Consider the following 24,103-nt stretch of genomic DNA (forward strand, 5'->3'; position numbering starts at 1 on the left):
GAACGGTGGGAATCCTTTCCTTTTGGATAAACTTTCGTTTATGGAGGCCAGATCGATGGGGTTGACGATGCTGATCAGATGTAACAGCATGACTGAAGAAGAAACGAAGGAGTACTGAAATTTCTCGAAAAGGCCAGAGTGTAGGGATCTGCTCATACGTGGCTGGCATTTGCTTTTCTTTTCCCCATTTACAGGGAAGAATGGTCATTTGGGACACTCAATAAGCATTTGTGCCATCGCTTACGAAGATTTTTAAGTATAGTTCTACACTATTTGTTAATTATTAAGTATTAGCATTGTCATGTTATGAATTCTAGTTAAATTACCCTCCATAAAGGTAAATTACAAATCATAAGTGCAAACGAGTTAGGACAACTACAAGTAAATCACTACTTATAAAGTTAAATCACTAATTACAGGTGCGACCGACCTTACAATAATTTTAGGTAAATTAAGAAAGAATTTAGAAAAGTTACTGCTTAAAAAAGGACCGGTCCACCAATGGGACTATGGAATAATTTGTGCTGAGATTTAATACACAGGCCCAAACACACTCCTCTGTTTCAAATACTATATTTTATGATCCCCGAAAAAAGAACATGCTTACCAGCAAAATGAGTGAGAAACAGGGAAATTGGAAATAGAATCACTACGTCAATAGAAATTTTATTGATCTCAACCTTTAACTGTGCCTCCGTCACTTCCAAATCTCTGTACCACTTGCAGCAGCTGCCATTCCCTTTCTCAGTGGCTAGACAAGTAACAAGATGAGAAATTTAGAACTTAGGGTGCTTAAGGTGTCGGATAATTGGAGAAGCAGAGGCAAACGAAAATAAAAATGATGAGAATGATAATAATTGGATCTTACTAATTTTATGTGCATTTGTTTATGCTGTCAACTTTTGTATGGCTATATTGAGATCACCCTCCCAGTCATTGTCCAAGATATATCTGAACAGTGTCACGTACTCTAGGCTTGGTGTGTATAGCTCACCCTTAGAAAAGATCCTCATTTTCGGGCACTCTTCCACTACAATATCAAACAAGGATGGAAACCTGAAGCCGCAACTTGTGGTGGAGGAGAAGCATACGAGACTTGACAGATTTTGGAGTCTCAATCTTTCTAACTTCCCAAAAGAAATCACTTTTCCTTCTCCCTTTCCATCATTTGTCACTACTTCTTTCATTCTTTCACATCCTATTACAGTCATGTTAGTGAGATGCACCAAATTTGTAATCGCTGAAACTGTTACTAGATGTACCAATCCTGAGGAATTCTTCACCACTAATTCCGTCAAATTTTGGAAGGATGTCCCGAATGGAAATATTTCTGTCAAACCGGGACAACCCCAAACCTCAAAAATTTCAATACTTTGAAGAATTTTCTCCGCTAAATAGTCTTTTCGCCACACACGCTTTAGGTTGCATAGCTTGCTCAACTTAAGTTCTCTTAAATTTCCGAGCACCAGATGGTTTCCCTTGTCAACAAGCCCTTCATCGGGGAATATATCTTCAAAGGAACTACAGAAGACTTCAAGGCTTTGTAGATTTTGAAATCTCTCTAGGAGGAATCTGAGAGGAAAGATGGCCCTTTCATCATGAAAACATGCTAATGTTAGTGCTTTTGGCTTGCCAAAGGTGTCATTAGGAATTTCTTCATCCTGTATCATCCGAATATCTTTATCGACTAATAAAAGTCTCTCTAAGTTGGGAAAGTCCTGTCACGAGAGAAATAATTTTTTTAGAGGTTCGGTAATAAATCATGTGCTGTAAAAGGTAAACATACCGCAAGGAAGGTGACCATCTTCTTATAGTTCATTAAATTTCAAGAGCCCTACATACACGTGTCAAGCTTTTGAAGTCATCCTATAAAATACAACTGTAACAGAATGCTCCACTATAGCCATCCATATCGAAAACTTGAATAATTTTTTTTTAAGTACAACTTGATACGGTTAAGTTGGTGGAGTGAATCTAAATTCAAGAACCACCCAGCTCACCAAATTCATCTTTTATTAGAAATATCTATGTTGTCGACATTAATTTGCTGTTCTTTGTAATTTTATGCAATGGGATGCATTCATAGTGTTACTAAAACATACAGGGTGTCCACAAACTAAAAAATGTGCTTAGATATTAGAAAATATCTTATGTTGTCTACAAATCAATAGGTAAGGGATTTCAAGCTTTCTATAGTATCATAATGTGTCATGACTATGCAGTGGACATGAAATATTGTGGGCAAATTAAGAACAAAGTAGAATATAGTGAAATAAGGTTCTTATGTTATTTTTTTCGAAAAAAAAAAATAGAATTGTTTGAATTTATTCTTTTAGAGTTTGTAGAAATGAAAAAGAGAAGAAAAGTTCAATAGTGAGATGAGTCAATAATGGAGAGGACCACATGTCAAGTCATCATTAACTTTGCCAAGGAGCACTGCCATACATTATATTTAATCAAATTATATTAGGAATATCTTATATTGTCAACAACAATTTGTAATTGTATCTGTGATTCTAGGTAATGCAATATGTGTCCCCAAACGAAAAGTATACTTTAGATATTAGAAATATCTTATGTTGTCGACAAACTGATGGTCAAGGGATATCATATTTTGTATAGTATGATGATAGGACATGACTATGCTGTGGACATGAGATTAGTGAGTGCATTAAAGAAAAACATAGAAACTAACGAAGAGCAATTGTAATCATACCCTCTCAAATGAAGAATGTGCATCTTGGTCTAAAAGGTCCCATTGATCGTCTCTTTGAGTCCACTTGTTCATGGATGTCTCAAAGGACAACATGTTCAGTTTGTCACAGTGAGTCACTCGCAATTCCTTCAAGGATGGCCAGTTCAAAGTGGGCAAGTTAGGGCAAAAGCTCTTGAGTTGCGGCATATCATGTAACACCAGAGATGTTAGATTCGGGAAAAGGAATTGAGCAATAGTAGAGTGTGGAGTGTCATATCCACTTGTGATTATTTCCTCAAGCCCACAAGATTCTACTCGAAGTTTCTTGAGTTGGCTTAGACTTTTAACCACCCAATTGGAAAACAGATTTCCAAGGCTCTTACAATTTAGAGCCTCCACTTCCCGTAAATGGTCAAAAGTGAGAGTTTCTTGAGGACCATCGGTCCATATTTTGCTTAAATTGTCCATGTGGGAAAGAACCATCGACTCAAGCCGAGAAAATTGTACCTGCCATATTGATTAATACAATACAATGAATGTGATTACATTGAATTATGACCACAAAAATGGAATTTGCAAACTTCCCTAGCTCTCACAAAACATGACGATTCGAGAGCTTGTTAGTAACACAAACAGGGGAGACTTGATTGATACTTTTATTTCAGTTGACCGATAGCTAAGGCCAAGTGTTTTGCATTGCAACAAGCATGAAATACGGTGCGACAAAATGAATTAGCTTATGGTTTTGTGTTCTTGTCAATACTCGTGCACAGAAAAGATAGTAGAACATTTCTCTTTGAGTTATAACACAAAGAACGCAATTACGACCTCAAATACCAAATGAATACTTTTGTAATTTCTTAAATTTCGCGACATTAAATTTTAAGGCAAATTTCTCCCGCAAGCAAGGATCCCTAGACAAACGGGATTGGTCCTCAGGTACAAATGAAATATGTTATGACAATATAGACTGTGGAACTAGAAAAAAATGAAACCATGGCATGAGTTGTTATGAATTGTTCATTAAAGATTTTATACGGAATTCTCCTTTCGTTTATGATGAAATTACTGAAATTAGGACATGTTTCCACCTCAATTACCAAATGCATTATCCCACAATTCTCTAAGTCCACAGACCATGGAAAAAGACAAGTTTGTCATGCAAGTGTCGAATGGGCTACCAAGGTATCCGCCTCAATCAAATGATCCCTATGACCACATGATGTTTGTTCGGAGAAAATCAACCATGTTATGACCTCTTACGACTTGTCCATTAAGAAGCTGAGTATTGATATTTTTTATTCGATTACAATCAAATTAACATAATTTCGACTCGTCACAACCAAAAAATAGAATGACTATTTCCGCACTTCCCTAAATTTATTAATGTTCTAAATTGAGGGTTATGATGAGCTTTTGATTATTCTGTTAATGTATGGATACCTATTGTTACATGGCAAATCATATATGACAAATAAATGCATAACTAGTGATAACTTTTATGATTAAAAAGTGATTAAATGTGTGGATACTCGTTATGATGAAATGTTCTATTCACAAATAACCAAAAAAATAAAAAAAGAATTGGGGAAAAGCTTTAGAATAAGAAATGGCACAAGCAATTCCTTCATTAGAAAAGAAAGCAATAATAAAAACCTGTATAAAATTTGTAACAAAAAAAAAGCCAAAAGAAAAGGAAAGAAAAAAGACTAACCTGATCCGTTCGTATGTGTTCACTGAATTCAATCAAAATAAATTTGAAATATGATTTTTGTTTTTCAGAAAATTAGACGATGATATGTACCTATATTTTCCTTATAATTCTACTTTGACGGCAACCTCTCCAAAATAAAGTCGAATGAATTAAAAAAAAAAAATTGGTGAATTTTGAAATTGCAGTTGTTTGAACATGGAAGTTGTTGTCAGTTTACCTTCTTCGAGAAAACAATTTCTTGAAGACTTTGAAAACTTTCTCATGTTTATGCATCCGCACCAATTTTGAAGTCTTTGGAACTGGAGGTACTTCATTCTGATTATTTTCTTTTCTTTTCCCCTCCTTTGCAGTCTTTGGAGGTGTTGCTTTTGATTTACTAGGAAGATCGTCCATGTTCAATAGAATGAGGTAAGTTTCCTTCTAAGCAAGAAAATATGAAGTGGCTGTACGGAAATCGTTTTGCCATTTTTAGACGCTATTCTATGTTCACTACTTTACGGTTCAAATTTTAAAGAGTAAATATTTTGATGTGGTTATTAAGTAACGCGCATGAGATGATTTTATGAGCTGACACAAAAATAACACTTCTAAAATGATATGGAGATGTACAAGATGATTAATCTTAAAAAAATAAAAATAAAAGACTGACCTGGGGAGTGAAAAGTGAAGGGCTGCCATGGTCAATCTCCATTACAGATTGCCAAGTCAAACTTCTCATCTTGGGGCAATGGGCAATGGTCAGCCCTACTAATTCGGGACATTCAAGCGTATGATTATTCCCCGACAGGAAACATATCAAATTGGGCAAGCATTCCAACTCCAAGTATTCCAGATCCGGGAATATAATATTCTCCATTGAGCTTCCCTGCCCCTCTTCCTCTGCGATCACTCCTTCCATCTGACCACACTCTTTTATTTCCATTCGTCTAAGATTGGCAAGACACCGAGCCATCATTGGAGCGAAAGCATGTCTTAAGTTGCTGCAATTATAAAAAGTCAGAGCAACTAAAGAATTGAAGCGCAGAGTTACTTGAAGATCTTTGTTCCATAGTCGCCTCAACTTTGGTAGATTGACCAAGTTCAAAAGAATTAACCTAGGCAGCACCCGAGTGATTTCCACAGACTCCAGGCATTCAAGATCGAATATTTCTTTTAGCGACTCGCAATCACACACTTGCAGTGCTTCCATATTATCTAAAACAAGCATCAATCTAGACGGAATAGCATTTATAAATGATGGACATTTATCCACCATCAGTGTGTCTAATTCCCAAGTTGACTTGATGGGAATAAGTTTGCTGTGCCATTTTTCAATTGGCTCCGGGAACTCAGAAAGCCGTATAAACTCTACTTCGGAAACCGTAGCCTGTAAAAAAATGTGTCATTAAACATAAAAATTCTAATTAGCAAAAAACAATTACTTTGTTGGTGATCAAAACCATCCAATTGCACAGAATTTGGTGACTGATGCATACCATTTCTTCAAATATATTTTGGATGGTGATGTTGAGGTTTCCCTTCCAAAAGTACTCTCCTTTTGATACATGTACTCTTTCCAACTTTGGCGCCTCTATTCGTCCCTCGGAGAAGAACTTCATGTTGAGACATCGAGTCACAATAACATCTTCCAAGAGAGGGAACATCAAAGTGTATCCACCCGAGCTGAAACATCTCAACCCTGTCAACCCATCAAGCTCCACATACTTCAATTGATTGAAAGCCACTACATGTCCCTCCTTATCACCCTCGTCATTAATGACCTCTCTCAACATTTTACAATTACTTATCCTCAATTTTGTGAGTTCCACCAAATTTCTGGCTACTATCGGTGTGAACATATTTGACAACACATCACAATGTGACACATCTAGAGTATTTAGATGTTGAATATATCTTGAACAGGGTAATATTACTTTTAGCTCATGACTTGGGTCTTCTATGGCTTCCAGATTGGTGCTCAGCTCTTCCAGATAAGATTCACGTACAACTAGCTTTTCCAAGTTGGTTAAACTCTGAACAAAACGGCATGTGGATATTGCTGATTTCTTCGACATATGACGAAGCTCAAGAACTCTAAGCATGCAGAAGAATTCTTCATCATGAAAATGCCCGTGATATATCTCTATCTGTCCGGATAAATCCAATTTTAACTCTTGTAATTTTGAGAATGCGCCCTGAGAAAGTAGTCAAATCAGAATTTAAAGTCGGGTTAGTTAGAAGACTACTTTTGTATTGTGGTACAATAGCTGCATATCACACACAATAACTGCATTTTATGATTTTGCATCTCATGGGATTCAACAGAAGGAAACGTGCCCTCAACAAATAAACATTATTACTGATCTTTTATATTTGACTTGTATCCATATTTGAACTTAAGCAACTCCTTACATTCACGTTTCGATAGATATATCCCTGATGAAAATAACTTCTCCATCAATTATAATCACAAATTGCACAAAGTTCAGAGATTAATATCAATCAAAATGTCTCATCTTTCTATGTTTAGCATAATATCAGTAATCTTTAGAGGGTTCAAATTAAATAACATACTGGCGCCGTGGTAAGATCACACACATGCCACGTGTTTTCAATCTTTGTTGTACTTAAGAGAGAGCTACACCATCAGAATTAGCCTAAAACCTTTTCTAAGGGGGATCAACGGGTATACATTTCATCCATCAAGACATTGATGTTTCAATGTTGTAATATTCCTATTGATTCAAGGAGAATCGTACAGTTTACATCTTTGTATGCAGAGCTACTTGTGTGAGATGCTAGGCTGTGAACTTAATCATCAGTTCAAATATTCACCATCAAAGCAAAACAAGTAATCATAGGTCGTACCTTTTCTATTAAGAAGAGAGGCTGAAGTGGCATCCCATTCTCAGGTTGTGAAGCAAATATCTCAACTTTGTTACATCCATCCACCTCCAAGGTCTTCAATGCCGGCCAATGTAGAGGATGTGTTCCGGTGTAGATGCACTTCAACTCTGGTAGATGCTTAAGCTTGAGGGAGGTTAACTTTGGGAACACAAACCTGGGAACTAGTCCTTCGTTCTTGATGAGCTCCACAATGCCACATTCATTGATCTCCAACTCCTCAAGTTGCATTAGATCTTTGGCTACTGAGGCTGGAAACAGAGAGGTGAGGTTCTTGCATCTGGAAACGCTAACAGAACCTAGACGCTGGAATTTAACTTGACGGTGGAGTTCCTTATCCAATACAAACTTTAGCTTATTGCATTTATGCACACAAAGCGATTTTAAATTGTGGAAAGAATCCGCAGCAACTTGACTGCCCCATATCATCTCCATGTTATCCATGCTAGTGATATGCAATGTCTCCAAGTTAGGAAACACAACCTGCAATTTTTGCCCACGGAATTGGTGATTTAGCTAAATTACAAAATCGTGAACTTCCCAGATGTAAATGTAGAAGTGCCGCTTACTCTAGTTGTGACTGTTTGGTTCCATTAGATGAGGAAGGTAATAAATATAGAAAGAAGATGGCACCATAATAAGTTCTGCGTCTTCAAGCAAGTCAAAAGGGCGTGTTGGTTCTGATGTTCAAAAGCTTAAAAAAAACCATTTCACATTAAAAGAATTATGTGAACATTTTATGAATCAATTGACCTTTCAGTTCACTTGTCTAGATTATCGAAGATTTGAGCCATTCACTATTAGATATAATCACACCTCAAAGGTTAAAAAAAGTCCATTTTATACCCTAAATAATAAACAAAGAACTAGATATGATGGTATTAATTATAGCATGATTCCGTTCATTTTTTCATATGGTTGCTCAAGTTAAATAAGTTGTACAATCGTGGTGCATGCTAATTGTCATCGGTGGTAACTAAACCATTGTGCGAGCGGAGCCCTCCACAATGACGAAGAAAACACACTGGTGCCATGGTAAGATTAATTTTCATCGGTGGTAACTTCTCCATCAATTGTAATCACAAGTGCGCAAATTGCAGAGATAAATGTCCACGAAGACATCCCATCTTTCCGATTCGAGCATAACATCAGTCATCTTTATAGGGTTCAAATTAGATAACACACTTGTGACATAGTAAGATCAACCCACATGCCACGTGTTTTCAATCTGTGTGGTACTTATGACAGAGCTAAACCATCGGAATTAGCCTAAAACTTTTTTTAAGGGGGGATCAAAAGGTATGCATTTGATACATCAGACATTGACAAAAATGTTTAATCAATACTTGAAGAACATATGAGGTTTCAATGTTGTAATATTCCTATAGATTCAAGGACAGTCGTACAGTTTACATCTTTGTATGCAGAGATACTTGTGTGAGATGCTTGGTTGTGAGCTTAATCATTACTTCAAATATTCACCATCGAAGCAAAAAAAAATAATCATGGGTCATACCTTTTCTATCAAGAAGAGAGGCTGGAGCGTCATCTCATTCTTAGGTTGCGAAGCAAGTATCTCAACTTTGTTACAGCCATGCACTTCCAAAGTCTTCAATGCCGGCCAATGTGGAGGATGTGTTCCGGTGTAGATGCACTTCAACTCTGGTAGATGCTTAAGCTCGAGGGATGTTAACTTTGGGAACTCAAACCTAGGAACTAGTCCTTCGTTCTCGATGAGCTCCACAATGCCACATTCACTGATCTCCAACTCCTCAAGTTGTATTAGATCTCTGGCTACTGAGGCTGGACAAAGAGAGGCGAGGCTCTTGCATTTGGAAATGTTAACAGAACGTAGACACTTGAATTTAACACGACGGTAGAGTTCCTTATCCCATACACACTTTAGCTTATTGCATTCGTACACCCATAGCGATTTTAGTTTGTGGAAAGAATCTGCGGCATCTTGATTGTCCCATATCATCTCGATATTATCCATGCCAGTGATGTCTAATGTCTCCATGCTAGGAAACGCAACCTGCAGTATTTGCTCACGGAATTGGTGATCTGTTAAATTATGATTCATGAACTTCCAAGATGTAAATTATAGAAAAGTGCCTGTCACTCACTCTAGTTGTGACTGTTTGTTTCCGTTAAGCGTGGAAGGTAATAATAAAAAAAGAAAGAAGATGGCACCATAATAACCTCAGCGTCTTCAAGCAAGTAAAAAGGGCGTGTTGGTTTGGCTGATGCTCGCAAACTTACTAAATTATTTTATAGTAAAAGAATCATGTAAACATTTCAAATGAGTCAAATGACCTTTCAGTTCACTTGTCTGGATTATCGAAGATTTGAGGCATTCCCCATCAGATAAAATCACACTTCAAAGGTTAAATAGAAAGTCCATTTTATGCTCTAAAAAATCACTAAGGATGATGATACTAATTGTAGCATGAGACCATTCATTCTTGCATATAGTCGCTCAAGATAAATAAGTTGTAAAATCATAAAGCACGCTAATTTTTATCAGTGGTAAGTAAACCGTGGCGCAAGTGCGGCCCTGCACAACGACAGAAGAGAGTCGTGCAATCCTTTGCTATAGAATAAATTATTTTTTTGGTAAGGTGCTATAGAATAAATTATTAAGTTGCACAAAAGGAAAAAAAAAGAATAAAATCAAAAGGAGTAAAAAATCTCCATACTAATGTTGCTTCTAATTTTCTAAAACTCTTACTTATAAAGAAAGATAAGGAATCTGACCTTACCAAAAAAAAAAAAAAAAGATAAGAAATCTTTCTCCAGTCTTTCCTTCAAACAATAACTTGCATTGAAGAGCTTAATTTGATTAGTGATTGGGGTGAGCATCGATTCTTGGGCTTGCATTGAAGAGCTTAATTTGATTAGTCATAGGGATGAGCACCAATCTCGGTTCCAAATTTGATAGGGGTGAACACCGGTCCCGGTTCCAAAAAATTTGGAACTAGCAATAACCAGTCCGGTTTTTGGTTCTTTGTATAGAACCGGACAAAACCAAATTGATGGAAACGGCTATAAATCTAATGCTCATTTTGGGACTTAGAGAGAGAGAAGAAGGAACAGATAGGAGAGAGGGAGAGAAACGACAGCCACAAAGTGAGTTGTGGCTATGGAGATGGAGAAGATGAGCGTGGAGTAGCTGAAGGCGATCAAAGAGTAGACAGATCTGGAGGTCAACCTCCTCCAAAACAATCTGGTCGACGTCGGCATCGCTTTTCTACGTCCTCCAGATCTGTAGTGTTAAGTTCCAACCGAGAGACTTGACGTCTTTTGATTCCACAAAGACGACCGTGATTAGGGGTTGGACATTATAACCTTTATTGCAAACAAAAGTGACTTACAGCAAAGAATAGAAGTTAAAACCCATTCATTTAAAAAAAAAAAAAATAGTTAAGGCGGCGCTATTTCCACCTCTTGTATGAAAAATCTCCCCATTTACACTAAAAAGATAAAATAAGGCTCAATCATTCAATTGCAAAGTGATGATCCCATTCCTTCTTTTTTTCTATTTCTAAGTTACCATAATTAAGCATTTCACATGTTTTATTTTAAGGTATTAAATAATTTTATTAAGTGTCTTCCTAGATATTCCTATAACATTTTACATACTCCGTGTAAAAGCATCTCGCCAATAGTAAGGAAAAAAGGCAAATCCTTTGATATAGTAAAAAACTCAAAGGTATCTTTTTCATCATTGCTCTTATAATAATTTATCTATTCTTTGTTTCTCTTATCTCAAAAAGCTCACTTTCTTGGTGAATTTTTAATTTTTAAATTCATTAGTCTAAAATATATATCGAGTCTCTTTACTAACTATATTAAAGAATTTATCTTTTTCTCTTACTGTTGACGAGATATTTTTACACAAAGCATGCAAGATGTTATAGAAATATCTAGGAATAAACTAAAAATATTATGCATGATAAGACATCTTGATATCTTTTCAAAAACACTTTATAGATGATATTAATTTTTGTTAATAAAAATAATGAGATTTCATTGGCATTTTAAAAAAATTCTTATATTATGCAATGTTTTGATTTAATTAAATTTCAACTTTAAAGTTTCCCATTTGAGAATTTAATTGTGATTTATTTTGGAAAATCTTCAAAGAAATTTTTTTGCTTCATCGATCATCCCATAGAAGACCGATAAGATGCAATGTGATGATGACGTGCACAACAAAAGTGAAAATTTATAAACAAATGATTGTGCTAAAAAATTATATGTTAATTTACTTCTACATTCTACTTGACAATTTATTCATAAATTTGATCAACAACGTAGAACGGAACCAGCTTTCTTGGAAATTTCTCTTTCCAACAAAACTAATTTTTATAGAAGTAAAATCTAACAATCAAAAAAATATTGTGCCTTTTAATATGCATGGGAATTTTGTCTTTTTGGTAACTAAATCTTACATAGAAACAGAAAACCTAAAAAAAGGAAAGTAAGCAAATTTGGGCCCATCACTTTAAATTGCAATTGAATGATTGAGAGAAAAAAAAAATTTGTAAAAATTGGGTGAATTTAATCAAATAAGGGATGAAAATAGTGCAGCCCAAATAGTTATATAATGTTAATAATAGAAGGAAAATGGAGCATCAAGACCTAGTAGTGCGTGTCAATTCTCTCTCTGTACACTTGCCTATGGAAATGTATCTTTGGGTCCCAAGGAGACGTAAGAAAGTAGACGGTCAATTACTAATTATTTTGAACGGTTCGTAGCCGGGTTGATTCCCAATTCCAAATCGGGAAACGAACCACGTTGGAGCCAATCATTCCTAGCTAGCGAGCCAATTTTATCTGGTTAGTACAAATCTTGAGGTCAAAAATGGGTTAGCAAGTGGAGCGTCGTTTATCTCTCTATATAACAAAGCAAACAAAGCAAACCCAACAATACTTTCAACCTCAAATTTTGGCCCAAAAAGTTCAAATAATATGCATGGCCAGTGTCTAATGAAAACTAATCATATATCTTTAACAATGGGCAAAATGGTCATTTGGATATGCTCATACATCATTCATAGATTCTAAATTTAAACCAAATCTTTCTCTCTCTTCAATGTAGTTTATTTCGTAAACTAATCAAACCAGACTTTATATCACTGTATTCATTTTCTTTCTCTTTTGCACCTACATATACGTGTGCCTTTTTTACCAGTCCGAATAATGATACAGCTTACATTTGTAGCAATTGTTAAATAACTAAGAGACGGTTATTAAGTCACAATATGGATGAATTCTTCAAGGAACACCATACGTTTTCTGGGCACAATTTAATAAATTGACTAAGAATGAGGACTAATTTATCTAAAGAATATACTTATATAGTTCGAAGTCATTGAATTGATGCAATAAAAGAAAAGTGCTAAAGACATTGAGCCACAATCAAAATGTAGCTGAGGATTGCTAACTATTCGTTATTATATGACATAGGAAAATGATCTCGCAATTTAGAAGTCTTAGTGATTCTCATTTTGGGCATTACTAAGGAATACCCAATGATAATATACTTACATAGATTTTCCAGTGAAATGTTGATTTAATGAGGACGTGGCAACAATGGCATGTTCAAAAAATCGGCAACGTGTCTGCCACGTCTATTGTTCACCGGGAAATTTCGGATTTTTGGTCCAAGTGCCCAAATTATGAAGAAATGAAATTTTTATTACATTAGGTGATTAAAATTAAAGTTCAATGGCCAGATTACAAAATCCATTACTATTCAGTCACCAAGAGTGAAATTAACCCCATAATTTGAGAGTTAACTAGTAAGCTTATTGAAGATTAAGTATCCAAACTTCTTTATCTGTAGTGACTCGACTTTACATGAATTAGAATGTAAAAGTACAATTTGAATTGTAACTTTACTTTGACTTATTCAGATCTTAGGATGTAGTGATTATGTGAAACTTAATCAATTTTAACCGTGGTAGGCTTTGTAAGTAAGTTTTTTATTTTGGCTATGCTTTGTCTCCAGTAAACTATCTATTTGTTAATTTTAGTTATTCGGTTGGATGGGCATAATAATTATTTATACGCCTATATCTTTTTTCATAATTTTTTAATATTTTATGTGACTGATCCAACTCTTTCTTTCTTGGGATTGGTGTGAATTGAAACTTCCTAATTGTCTGTTATATTTAATATCATGACTTAAAATTAAACATGTACCTCTCGATTGAAGAGGGCAGTAGAGTATGATTTGACATGCTCCTGACTCTGAGCAGCTTGTGAACCTGCCATCGATTTTTCATTTGATGAAAAAAATATCACCATTTGTTTTGTAGGGATCAATCTATCTACAAGAAAGTCATCAATGATAAAAACAAAAAACCAATCTTACACTTTTTGCGAGAGAAGCACGTCAAATTTTCCAAACGACTAAAGCTTAAACATGTCAGCATTGGAAATGCTAGAGTTTCTGATGTTTCCATTCCCAACTGTTCTTCCTCCATAATGATCGCCTCCATCTTCTTGCAATTCCATACCCTTAGTTCTCTCAATTGTGCGATTGATTGAACCATTGATGGGAACAACAGGAACCCAAGGTTGTCACAACCAGACACCTCCAACTTCTTTAATTTATGGAATCCCACTATTCCACAGAGGTTCTTGCTCCATATGTGCCTCAAGCTCGGTAATCGATGTAAATAGAAGTTGGTTAGCTCAAGAGTCTCAATATTTCCACTAGCGCTCGGTTCGACAACATCAAAGATTTCTTGCACCAAATCGCACTGTGCTACATTTAAAGTGTGTAACTTGTGTAGTTTTATCAACGACATAGAGTTGATAACCTTCGAGAGAGATTTGCACCGCGCCACTCGGAGAGATCGGAGATTGCTCAACCTCAATCGAGATTTATCGCTCCATATATTTTTCAGATTAGGAAGTCCATCCATTGTCAAGGACTCCAAAGATGGGATTAAAACCTGATGAATAGACCCATCAATAATACCATTTATAATTACAAAGGACAGGCAGGAAATTTACATGCTATGGATGGCTACTAACGGAAATTTACGAGCAAGATGATTTACAACCTTCAAAATTGTTGATAAACAAAAGCTAATTTACAATTCAAAAAGGTACTTTACGACCTCAAAATACAACTAATGAGCTCTACTTTTTATTTACAACATAACAAGGGATGTTATTGAGATTAATATTTGTTTGCAATTTACTAACAATAAAGGAAATTACAATCATCAAGAATCAGCACTCATTCAGTTTGCTAATGACTAGCAATTTATGCATGAAATATCATATCTTTATCCAAAAATGTCCAATAAGATATTTCATTTTCATCCAACGACATGAGAATGTTGTCATTGATAATTATCCAATAATGTTGTATTTTCTCACATGTGATAGTAATTGGTAGTTCATTATGATTACACACTTCTTATCATTAATATCCACTTCCCTGGGCCTACGGCTCGTACGTATAATCACATAAGTGGCACATTGTTTCTATTTGTTTTTTCTTTTGTAGGAATCAGTGTATCAAAAATCCTAAAATTTATCACAAAAGTGTAATAGAGTCCTAAAATTTACAAAGAGTGCAATTAAGTTCTAAAACTTATGAAATGGGTACAATCAAGTCCTTCTGTTAACTTTGTTCAGCTTGACAGATGGAAAATGCTGGCGTGACTTTTCAAATATTTTCTCTCTCCTACGTGGTGTCCTATGTGGTGTTAAGGTCAACTAGAGAACTAACACAACTTCGTTTTGATCAAAATCTCAATTTCTAACCTAAATTTTAGTTAAATTAGATTAAAAAATAAGAAAGCCAAAAGTTTTTTAAAACAAAAAAATACAAGCAGGAGAGCTGGCCGCCGCCCTCGCTGAGGCGCCGGCGACCCCGCCGGCCTTCGTCGACACCACACTGTTGATGGGGTAGCAGCCACAGGCGAAGCTTTGGAAAACTAACATATTACAGGAGCCTTGGGCACCACCATCAACTTCAATGATGATAATCGCACTATTATAAAAGGGCAACCTTGTTTAGTCAAAGGCTCTATTCGCAGCAATTTTTGCTGTACAAAATAGCATGCACTTTCTTAGTTGGACAGTTGTTTATCCTTAGCTCTGTTTATTTCATGAAAAATGTGACTTTTTTTAAAATATTTTCTAGAAGGTCATTTTCAAAAAAATAATAATATTTTCCAGTATTTGGCTAACACCAGGAAATGAATTAGAAAATATTTTCCTTATATTAATGATTTACCCAGCTAGAGAATCGGGTGCGAGCATCGGGGTCCTGAGTCTGGCCTCGATTGACCCCGACCTAAGCGTTGGGGACTTAGGCATGGCCACCTAGATCTCGAGCACGATTATAGGCACTGATCCTCGAGTCCACAAAAGCTAGGCCCAAGAACCTAGTGCCCATGTGCAGATCCTTGGCACCGGGGTTCAAGTCCATTGAGACTAGGCCCCATTCCACAAAGACCCAGCGTGCGACCTCGATGCCCGAGTGCCAAAGATTTAAGCTCGGGACCTTAATGCTCGTGCCTAGGTCCTCAACACTTGAGTCCCGGTCCATCAAGACTTGGCACGGGACCTCGAGGCCAATACCCAAGTCCCCAGTGCCCAAGCCCTAGTCCCTAGCACCTAGGCTTGAGCCTACATAGGCTAGGACCTGGTCTATTGAGGTCAGGCCTAGCATACGATGCTCACATCCGAGTCCCCAGCACTCGGGCTCGAGACCCCAGTGTCCCATGCCTAGACCCCCCATGCCCGTGCTAAGCTCATGAAGACCGAGGCCTGAGAACCCGGTGCCCATGCCCAGGTCCATCAAGGCCAAGCCCAGTGCCCATGCCCTAGTACAGGGGACCCAGGTCCAGTCCGGGCTTAGTCCAATCGTTGGGGTCTCGGGCCCGGCCTCAATAGACCATGGCCTAGGCATCGTGAACTTGAGCACTGGCACTAGGGTCCTGGGCCTAACCTTGATGGACTCGAACGTGGACGCTGAGGACTTAGGCTTGGCCTCAATGGACTCGGATGCTGGGGACTCTGCCTCAATGGACACGACTTTCGGCGCCATGGTGGAGCGCCAGCCCCAAGGTCCTAGGCCAGGCCTTGATGGACCCAGGCACGGCACCATGATCCCTAGCCCACCCTTGATAAACCCAACCCTTGGAGTTAGTGACCCAATCCCGAGTGCCGGGGAGTTGGTCCCAGGCACGGGCACCGGAATCCTAGGCCTTGACCTCAATGAACCCGAGCTCAGGCATGGGGGATTTGGGCATGGGCGCTGGGGTCTGAAACCTAAGCGCCGGGTACCTAGCCTTGGGCATTAGGATCCCAGGCTCGACCTCAATGAACTCGAATCTAGGCACGGCTCTTGGGTCTCGATCTGATCTATGTGAACTTAGGCCTGGCCTCCATGGACCGAGGACCAGGCACTGGGGACTTAGGCTCGACCTCGATGTATCCGAGGCATAGGCATCGAGTCTCATGCCTAGCCTTTGTAGACTTAAGCCTGGCATCCATGGACCCTATCCTGGGTGCTAAGGATCCATACACGAGCACCAATGTCTCGAACAAGCTCGGACATTAGGGAGCCTAACAGAAGTATTGGAGTCTTAGGCCCGGCCTCCATGGACTCGAGCCAGGGTGCTGATGTCTCAAGCCCAACCTCTATGGACCCGAGTCAAGGCACTAGGGTTTCAAGCCTAGCCTCTTAGGACCAGGGCTTACCCTCAATGGACCTCGGTGGACCCGGCTCGACCTCTAGACTCGAATCCATTGCCAAGGGCTCAAGAACGAGAATTGGGATTCCTGTGCCAAAATGTAGAGTTTCTACTCCAAGCTTCAATATCTAATTATAGTTTGGAAAATGATTTCCAATATTTAAAGCGGAAATCATTATCCTAAATTAAGCATAGATTTTCTGTTGAGTTATTTCCTAAGAGATCTAAACGCCAAAAAATGAAGAGATTTTTTTTTCAAAAAATGATTTCCGCAAAACAAAAATAACCTTAGTTTACTAACTTATCTCTATGTTAGTAAATTACTGTTAATAACCATTTTAAATGGTGGAATTCTTTGCTTTAAATCCAATGTTTGACGTTGGATTCGGGAACTGTCCCGTAAAAGTACAGACGAGACCATAAATTTTGTCTACAACGGCATGTAACATTATTTCATGGATAAAACAAATAATTAGTTGCTCCTCTCATTTCGCACTTGCATTATATGTCATCTTCGGACACTTGTTGTAAAGACTAAACCAAAAGGATCTCCTAATATTATCACCATGGCTAGTTAAACTTAACACCTTTACACCAACTAGTTTAGTAGTTTAATCTATTTTAACTAATCTCCCTCAATTTCAAATAAATGCCATTAATTGTTGTGATTATCTAAATTATCAAAGTGCCTACGACGGTTCTCAAAGTTAGATTTCTAGGTTATAAAGGTTTATTATACAGAATCAGTAATCATTCATATTATGAATGTTATGGTCTACTATCTCTTGATTGCATTATTAATCGCGCGAGTCTCAATTGTATTTTGGCATGATGCTTCAAAATTGTGGGTTGAGATTAAACTATGGACTCCAAGCATTCGCTTGAAAATCGTTTCGTTTTAATCATTCACCAAATTAAAAGCATGATTTTGACCATAATAAAGGAATAAAGCGCATGAAGTCCTTAGAAATGAGCGATAAAGTTGATTATGAGAATCAATTACTAAGATTAAACTCATATTTTATGTAAATGAATTAGGAAAACGATAATGGTTTTTCACCGCTTACTATAAATTTGAGAGTTATTTTTCAGTAAATTATGATAATCAAATTTGCACTTAATTATGTACCAAACCTATGTACATTATCCCTTGTTTTGGTCAGAATCATACTTAATTTCATGAAAAATAGAATGGCGTGATTTTTTTGCGATGAAATTTGTAATCAGCATTAACATTAGAATTTGATTTCATGTATTTCAAAATATTGATGACTCACCAAAATAAAGTATCTAGGACTCAATCGACTCATGACCAAACTGTTAGGATTCCTATGACACTTTCTTTCCAAACATATTTATATTTATCTCTTATATTGACTATATTGATAATTATAATTAAAGGCCTTGCCATGGAGTTATCTTAGAGCTTTCATGCTAATTTTGGCCAATTTGCCCGTTCGGCAATATTAAAACTCGCCTTTCACCAAGCCCTCGTTATTCATTGCCCGTCCACTCTCTCTTTCTTCATTATTTCACTATTTAATTGTTACACTCTTTTATTTTTTCTTTTTTCTTATGTTTCACTGAAGCAAATGTAGATCATTATAACATTCATTTACTTGCAAATAAAAAATAAAAAAGTTTGGGACACTACACAAAACCCCTTATGAACTTTGAGGGTAAACACATTTACCCCTAAACTATATTGTTCCTTCAAGTTTGATTTATTCGTGATGTCAACCCTCCGTGCATTTTATCATTTGCATGTGCTTTACATGTGATTTTTTAACAATAGAATTGCAAATCCTTCTGCATTTGTTTTCGTCAAATTATCCATTGGCCTCCGAATGCGTTTTAAAATAAATTAAAATTTTCCAAAGTAATTACAAAACAAATGAGGAAAAAGAAATGCAATGATAGAGAAGAATAATTGGGGACAAAAAAGTGATTTGACCAAAAAAAAGCAATGAGAATTACTATTTTACCCTTGAAAAATCACATGTTTGGCACTTGTAAATGAGAAAAGTGGACGAAGTGTTGATAGCTTGAGGAGTTTTGTGTAAAGGTTGCAATGTTGAGAGTATAACTTGTCCTCAACGTCACTCACTAATGCCTACGACCACGAGATATTAAACATAAGTTGCAGATTTATGTTTGTGACGCCAAAAGTGCATACAACTATATGTATGTGTATTGTACTATTTTGTATGCATGCATGCTTGAACATGCTTAAATTTGTGTACTCTTATAATTATGGAGCCTATGCAATGACTAAGTGCTTATTTAAATAAACGATACATAATAGACATGCATCAATTAAATTAGCACAGGTGCTTTTATTTAAAAATCCAGTCCTCTTACTAATTCCTCATATTGGTTTTTACCAGAGTCAGTGTTTAGTAGGTAATAACAAGTTAGATAACTAAGTTCAGCGGAATCCACTTCATAGATTATGAAATTACTTTACAATGGAATTATTTTAATGTCAAAATATCCTTCAATTTTGCTGTATGAAACCATATCAATACAGATATACTAGCCGCATGTAAGTAAAAAAAAACTCGAAACCTATCACAAACTAAATTTACATGGATTTCATACAATTACCGGGATTTCCACACAATAAAAAGAAACGGAAGATTGCTTTATCTAATTGCAGAGAAGGCATGAATGGATAAGCTAAATAAGAAGAAGATAAATCGAAAAAAAAAAACAAAATGAATAAGCATAATAATCTACGTTGCTTCTAAATAGCAAAGGAATGAAAGATTAATAATTGCTATATTTTTTGATAGAAAGTTACCTGTTGCCCATTGAAGAATGCAACTTGAGTGCCAACTTGGTTGTGTGATGTACTACTCTTAGGAGCCATCTCGATGAAAAAGTTCTTGATATCAGGCAAATCATGCAATTCCAATACATGCAAATTACGCAACTCAACTTCGCCATAATCATCAGCTTCTATAATCCCCCGCATTAAGTAGCAAGAGAAAACTCGGATCTCTTTTAGCTGTGGAAGTTCTCCCAGTAATGAAAGAGGAAACAGAACTTCCATCTTGTGACAACTATCAACTCGTACTACTTGTAATGCATTGAAGGACTTGGAGGAGATACAGTTATTGTATATCTTCTCCAAGTTAATGAGATTTTTGAGAAGTAACGACTCCAATGTCTCAAAAGCAGTAAAGGAAGGTTGTTGAAGGATGTAATTGACAGAGGGACTATTTTCTACTTGTAGATGCTTTAATTTTGGAAAACATTCTGGGGATAACTCGCAAATACTTTGTGCATTTCGGTTTGACTCGTACAGATACAAATCGTCAGTTCTGTCTAAAGTAGTTTGGATGCATCCTTTCTGAAGAATATCGCTATTCAACACAAGGTTCAATGTCCTCGATCCACTGTAATCGCTTGACCAGCGCTGCGCATTACCTATTTGGATTCTATACTTGGTTAATTTCTCGACGTTTAAATCCTCTGGGATGGCACTCGGATGAGGAATTGATACATGCAGAGTGTAGAGTTTCTTCATGTTATTCAACTCAATAAGACTGGCATTAGTTGGTGGAGTTTGCTCCACGGCATTCCATTGACTAAAGCTATTCTCCATATACAACTCCTCCAATTTGATCAAGCTTCCCAACACACCTGGATCAATTTTCTGAAGTTGTGAACAATGGTTCAAGTCTAACAACCTCAGCTCTGCTAGTTGCCCAATTTCTTTTGGCAATTGCTGAATTTTGGAATTCACAAGGCTGAGAATTTGTAGCCCTTTTAGCTCACCAACAATGGCTACGTCCTCTAACAAACAACCGTCTAGACACAAAGTGTGTAAGTTCTTCAAGAACTGAAACAGTAAAGGTGAACGGGTAAGACATATCCCAGTAAGATTTAAAACCTTGAGTTTTCTCATGGAGTTGAAATATGAATCTGGGACATTAATTGAATCATTGTTATTGAACAACAAAAAGATTTCCAATTTAGGGCAATCTAATTCTTCGGGAAGCTCCTTCGTGTCAACATAGGGAAAGCATATTGCCCTACAACTTTTGAGCTTGTCCTTGGACAACTGTGTTGCTGACTTGTCTTTATCTTTCAACACAAGAAGATGGTGACCTTTTGAAGCAACCAAGGTAACAAATTCACAAACCAAGTCATGTATCTTGAAACTAGCAGCGTCTCCATTGTCTAACAAAAGAGAGGAGGCTTGAAGAGTACGAATCAGTGAGCTCAACCTATCTCTAGCTTCTTCAATGCTGCTATATTCTCGAAATAACCCCAAACCCAGGCCATACCTCAGCAAGTTTTCAAGAGAGGGCTCAGAGACACCATAAACTACACACAGTCGTAACAATGACTTTGCTTCCTCGACTTTTAATAGATCATAACTCAATTGCAACATGTTATTTATCACCTCACTGATTCCTTCATTTTTAGACATATTGATTTGTTTCAAAACATCTTTCCATTCTGATAAATCAGCGTCTTTAAAACATTTCGCCATTGCAACAATTAGGAAAGGCAAACCTGCACATTTGTGGAGTGCTTCATCCACCAGCGGTTTGAACTCGTCATCATGAACTTTGTCTCCCACCATCCTCCCAAACAACCTTTTTGCCTCTTCCTCCTGCAGCCCACCAAGGAGGTAGTCCTTGTCGCAACCCATTTCCCTTCGCAAGATATCTCGATTTCTCGATGTCAACAACAACTTGCATCCTTTGACTTTATTGTCATGTCCACAAGGAATGCCAACTGATTTCAAGTCCAGCCCCTTCCACAGGTTGTCGAGTATTATGAGGACCTTTTTCTTCCTCTCCTCATTTTCCAACCTCTTACGCAGAAGCTGTGCTCGCACGTTGGCGCACTCTTCGTTCTTTATGTCCAAGCTTAACGCATGCGCAATCTCTCCTTGAATCCTCTTGACGTCTGGATTTTCCGACACGTCAGCCTTAGCGACCAGATCGAATGACTTCTCTTCCCTTATTCTCGTTTCAGCATCTACCAAAAGGGTGGACTTGCCAACCCCGCCCAACCCGTAAACCCCGACCACGCTAGTGTTGTTATTGGCAAGAGCGTCCATGACGTTCCGTGTGATCGAAGCTCTGGATTCGAAGACGTCATCCTCTCTAAGTTTAATAGACGTCGAGGCGGAAGAAGCGGAGGCCATTGCAGTGGTCGACTGGAAGACATCTTTCACTTCTCCCCTGGCTGGAGTCGGATCAGCGACAACCCCCGGTGCAGGATCGTTGAAGGAAATGTCCTTGAATTCACTGCCTTCTCGAGCGAGTCGCTGAATGACCTCGATCTTGTGCTTGGCCTTCCTGCTGAACTGATAGCGACAATTGGGATCAGGAAGAGTCCCGTAGCAGCAAGTCTTGCTCACCTTTTCGAAATCGCCCAACAGGTCTCGCGCCTCCATCAAGGCCTTATCAGCACTTGCCAGCCACTTCGGGACCCGATCATAGACATTGCGAAGATTGTTTTGGGCCTCTACGATGGCATGGCGGACCCTCTCAGCTTCGAACGCTAGCTTGTCGACTTCCTTCTGAAGATCCTGGACGTATCTCTTGGAGGACATAACGTATGCGAATTGACGCGCGATGGGTTTAACTACGCCCTTCAAGACATCCCATGCAATAGAGACGACTTGATCGCTCGCCATTTTTCTTTGATTTTTTTTTCTGAGAAGCAAAGAGCGAGAAAACAGAGAGACAGGGAGACTGTGATGAAAAAGAGCAGCAAGTACTGAAGAAGAAGAAGAAGAGGAGGAGGAGGAGGAGGAGGAGGAGGAAGTATGGTTGTGCGGAGGAGAAGGAAGAGCGAAACGGAGCAAGAATGAGAGACGAGGAAGGCGTAGAGATGTGAGTGCAAAAGAGACGAAGGAGGGGTAGCGTCGATACAAAAAAACTTTTCGCTGGAAAAGTTAGATAATCAACGGCTGAGGAACAAAGAGGAAATGGGTATGGATGGAGTTATATAACGCCGAATCAACTTTGTGCTTTTTTGTTTGGTAAGCTTCTTTACCTTTTTTTTGTTCTGCGTTTTGCTTTGAGTTTCTTTAATCTTAAAAGAACAAACGAACGCCTCACTTGTGTGCTCTTTTGCGGAGTTCGTATGTTCTTTTGCGGGGCCCTGCCTTTTGATTCAACTAAATAGCCGATGAGTTTTCCTATTTACCATGCTAAATCTTCGATTCGTGTCATAAATTGGACATTGTTTGATATTCTTTTTCTAATGCCAATATCGTTTGATTCTCTTCACAGCTCTCAAATGACCATGTTATTAATTTGTATATTGAATAGCAATTTTTGATAACGTTCTACTTATTGACATAATAGACTTGGGCTAACTTAAACCCTCATATCGTCTAATGTTGACCATTATTTGAAAATAAGTCTTGACATTTCATGTATTATCTTTCAAATTTTCAGAGATTTGTTGACAGAAAATCCCCTCAAATCATCCCTTTGAGTTGGGAAAAAAAAATCAGTCCACAAGGAAAATTTGAAATTGTTTAATTGTTTTGCCAACCATAATGGTTAGATTATAATGTTAAATTACTCCTAAATCCATATCTTTATTATGACTTTTTGGAAAGGTTATAAGTAATTTCTAACAAAAAGAAGTTAAGAATAATTAAAGTCATCCAGGATGTTCTCTTTGTAATTAAGTTCAAAAGAACATTTGCATCATAACCACCTAGTTTATGAGGAAAAAAAGCAGATATCCTAGAGTAAGCATTTTTTTTTTGTGATCTAGGATAGGGTGTGGAGAACCCGTCTACCTAGAAGGCTATTAAATATCCCGCAAGTCTCATTAAATGATTAAGCTTATGTATCTGGCCTATGTAGGTGGTTCTAACCCATGTCAGTTCGCACTCAGTATGTGGTATTAGAACGGGTAACCTCTAGTTCATGACCTAGAAGTCCCCTAACACCCCAATCAGCTGGGGTTAAGTAAGCATAATTTTTTGTTGTAAAGAATAATTGTATTTTGCATTTTGTATTATTTCTTCAAAAAATGAAAATGTTAACACGAAGTTATCATATTAGTTATATTCAATAATTGCAAGATAGAGAG

The 24,103-nt window shown here is 37.4% G+C and overlaps 1 protein-coding gene across 1 annotated transcript; it reads right to left on the reverse strand.

Annotated features, from left to right (window-relative positions):
- Positions 1–493: 493 nt before the first annotated feature.
- On the reverse strand, positions 494–23,042 carry LOC115691916 (uncharacterized). Its single transcript, XM_056303446.1, has 10 exons — positions 19,827–23,042; positions 13,675–14,260; positions 13,503–13,567; positions 8,809–9,327; positions 7,257–7,775; positions 5,885–6,583; positions 5,059–5,775; positions 2,717–3,202; positions 869–1,718; positions 494–751 (listed from the first exon to the last, which is right to left on the reverse strand). The coding sequence occupies exons 1-9, from the start codon at positions 22,683–22,685 to the stop codon at positions 888–890; spliced, it is 7,281 nt and encodes a 2,426-aa protein (XP_056159421.1). The 5' UTR covers positions 22,686–23,042; the 3' UTR covers positions 494–751; positions 869–887.
- Positions 23,043–24,103: the final 1,061 nt, after the last annotated feature.

Source organism: Syzygium oleosum, unplaced genomic scaffold (genome assembly GCF_021117445.2).
Source record: "Syzygium oleosum isolate NSW1041296 unplaced genomic scaffold, Sole_v2.1 Sole_v2.27, whole genome shotgun sequence".
In the NCBI taxonomy this organism is placed as follows: Eukaryota; Viridiplantae; Streptophyta; class Magnoliopsida; order Myrtales; family Myrtaceae; genus Syzygium; species Syzygium oleosum.

Coding starts and splice junctions, on each gene's coding strand:
- LOC115691916 (XM_056303446.1), bottom strand. CDS start 22,685: ATGGCGAGCGATCAAGTCGTCTCTATTGCATGGGATGTCTTGAAGGGC. Junction 7,776..8,808: donor CTCTCTTCTTGATAGAAAAG/GTATGACCCATG, acceptor CAAAAATTGCAG/GTTGTGTTTCCTAACTTGGA. Junction 6,584..7,256: donor CTCTCTTCTTAATAGAAAAG/GTACGACCTATG, acceptor CTACTTTCTCAG/GGCGCATTCTCAAAATTACA.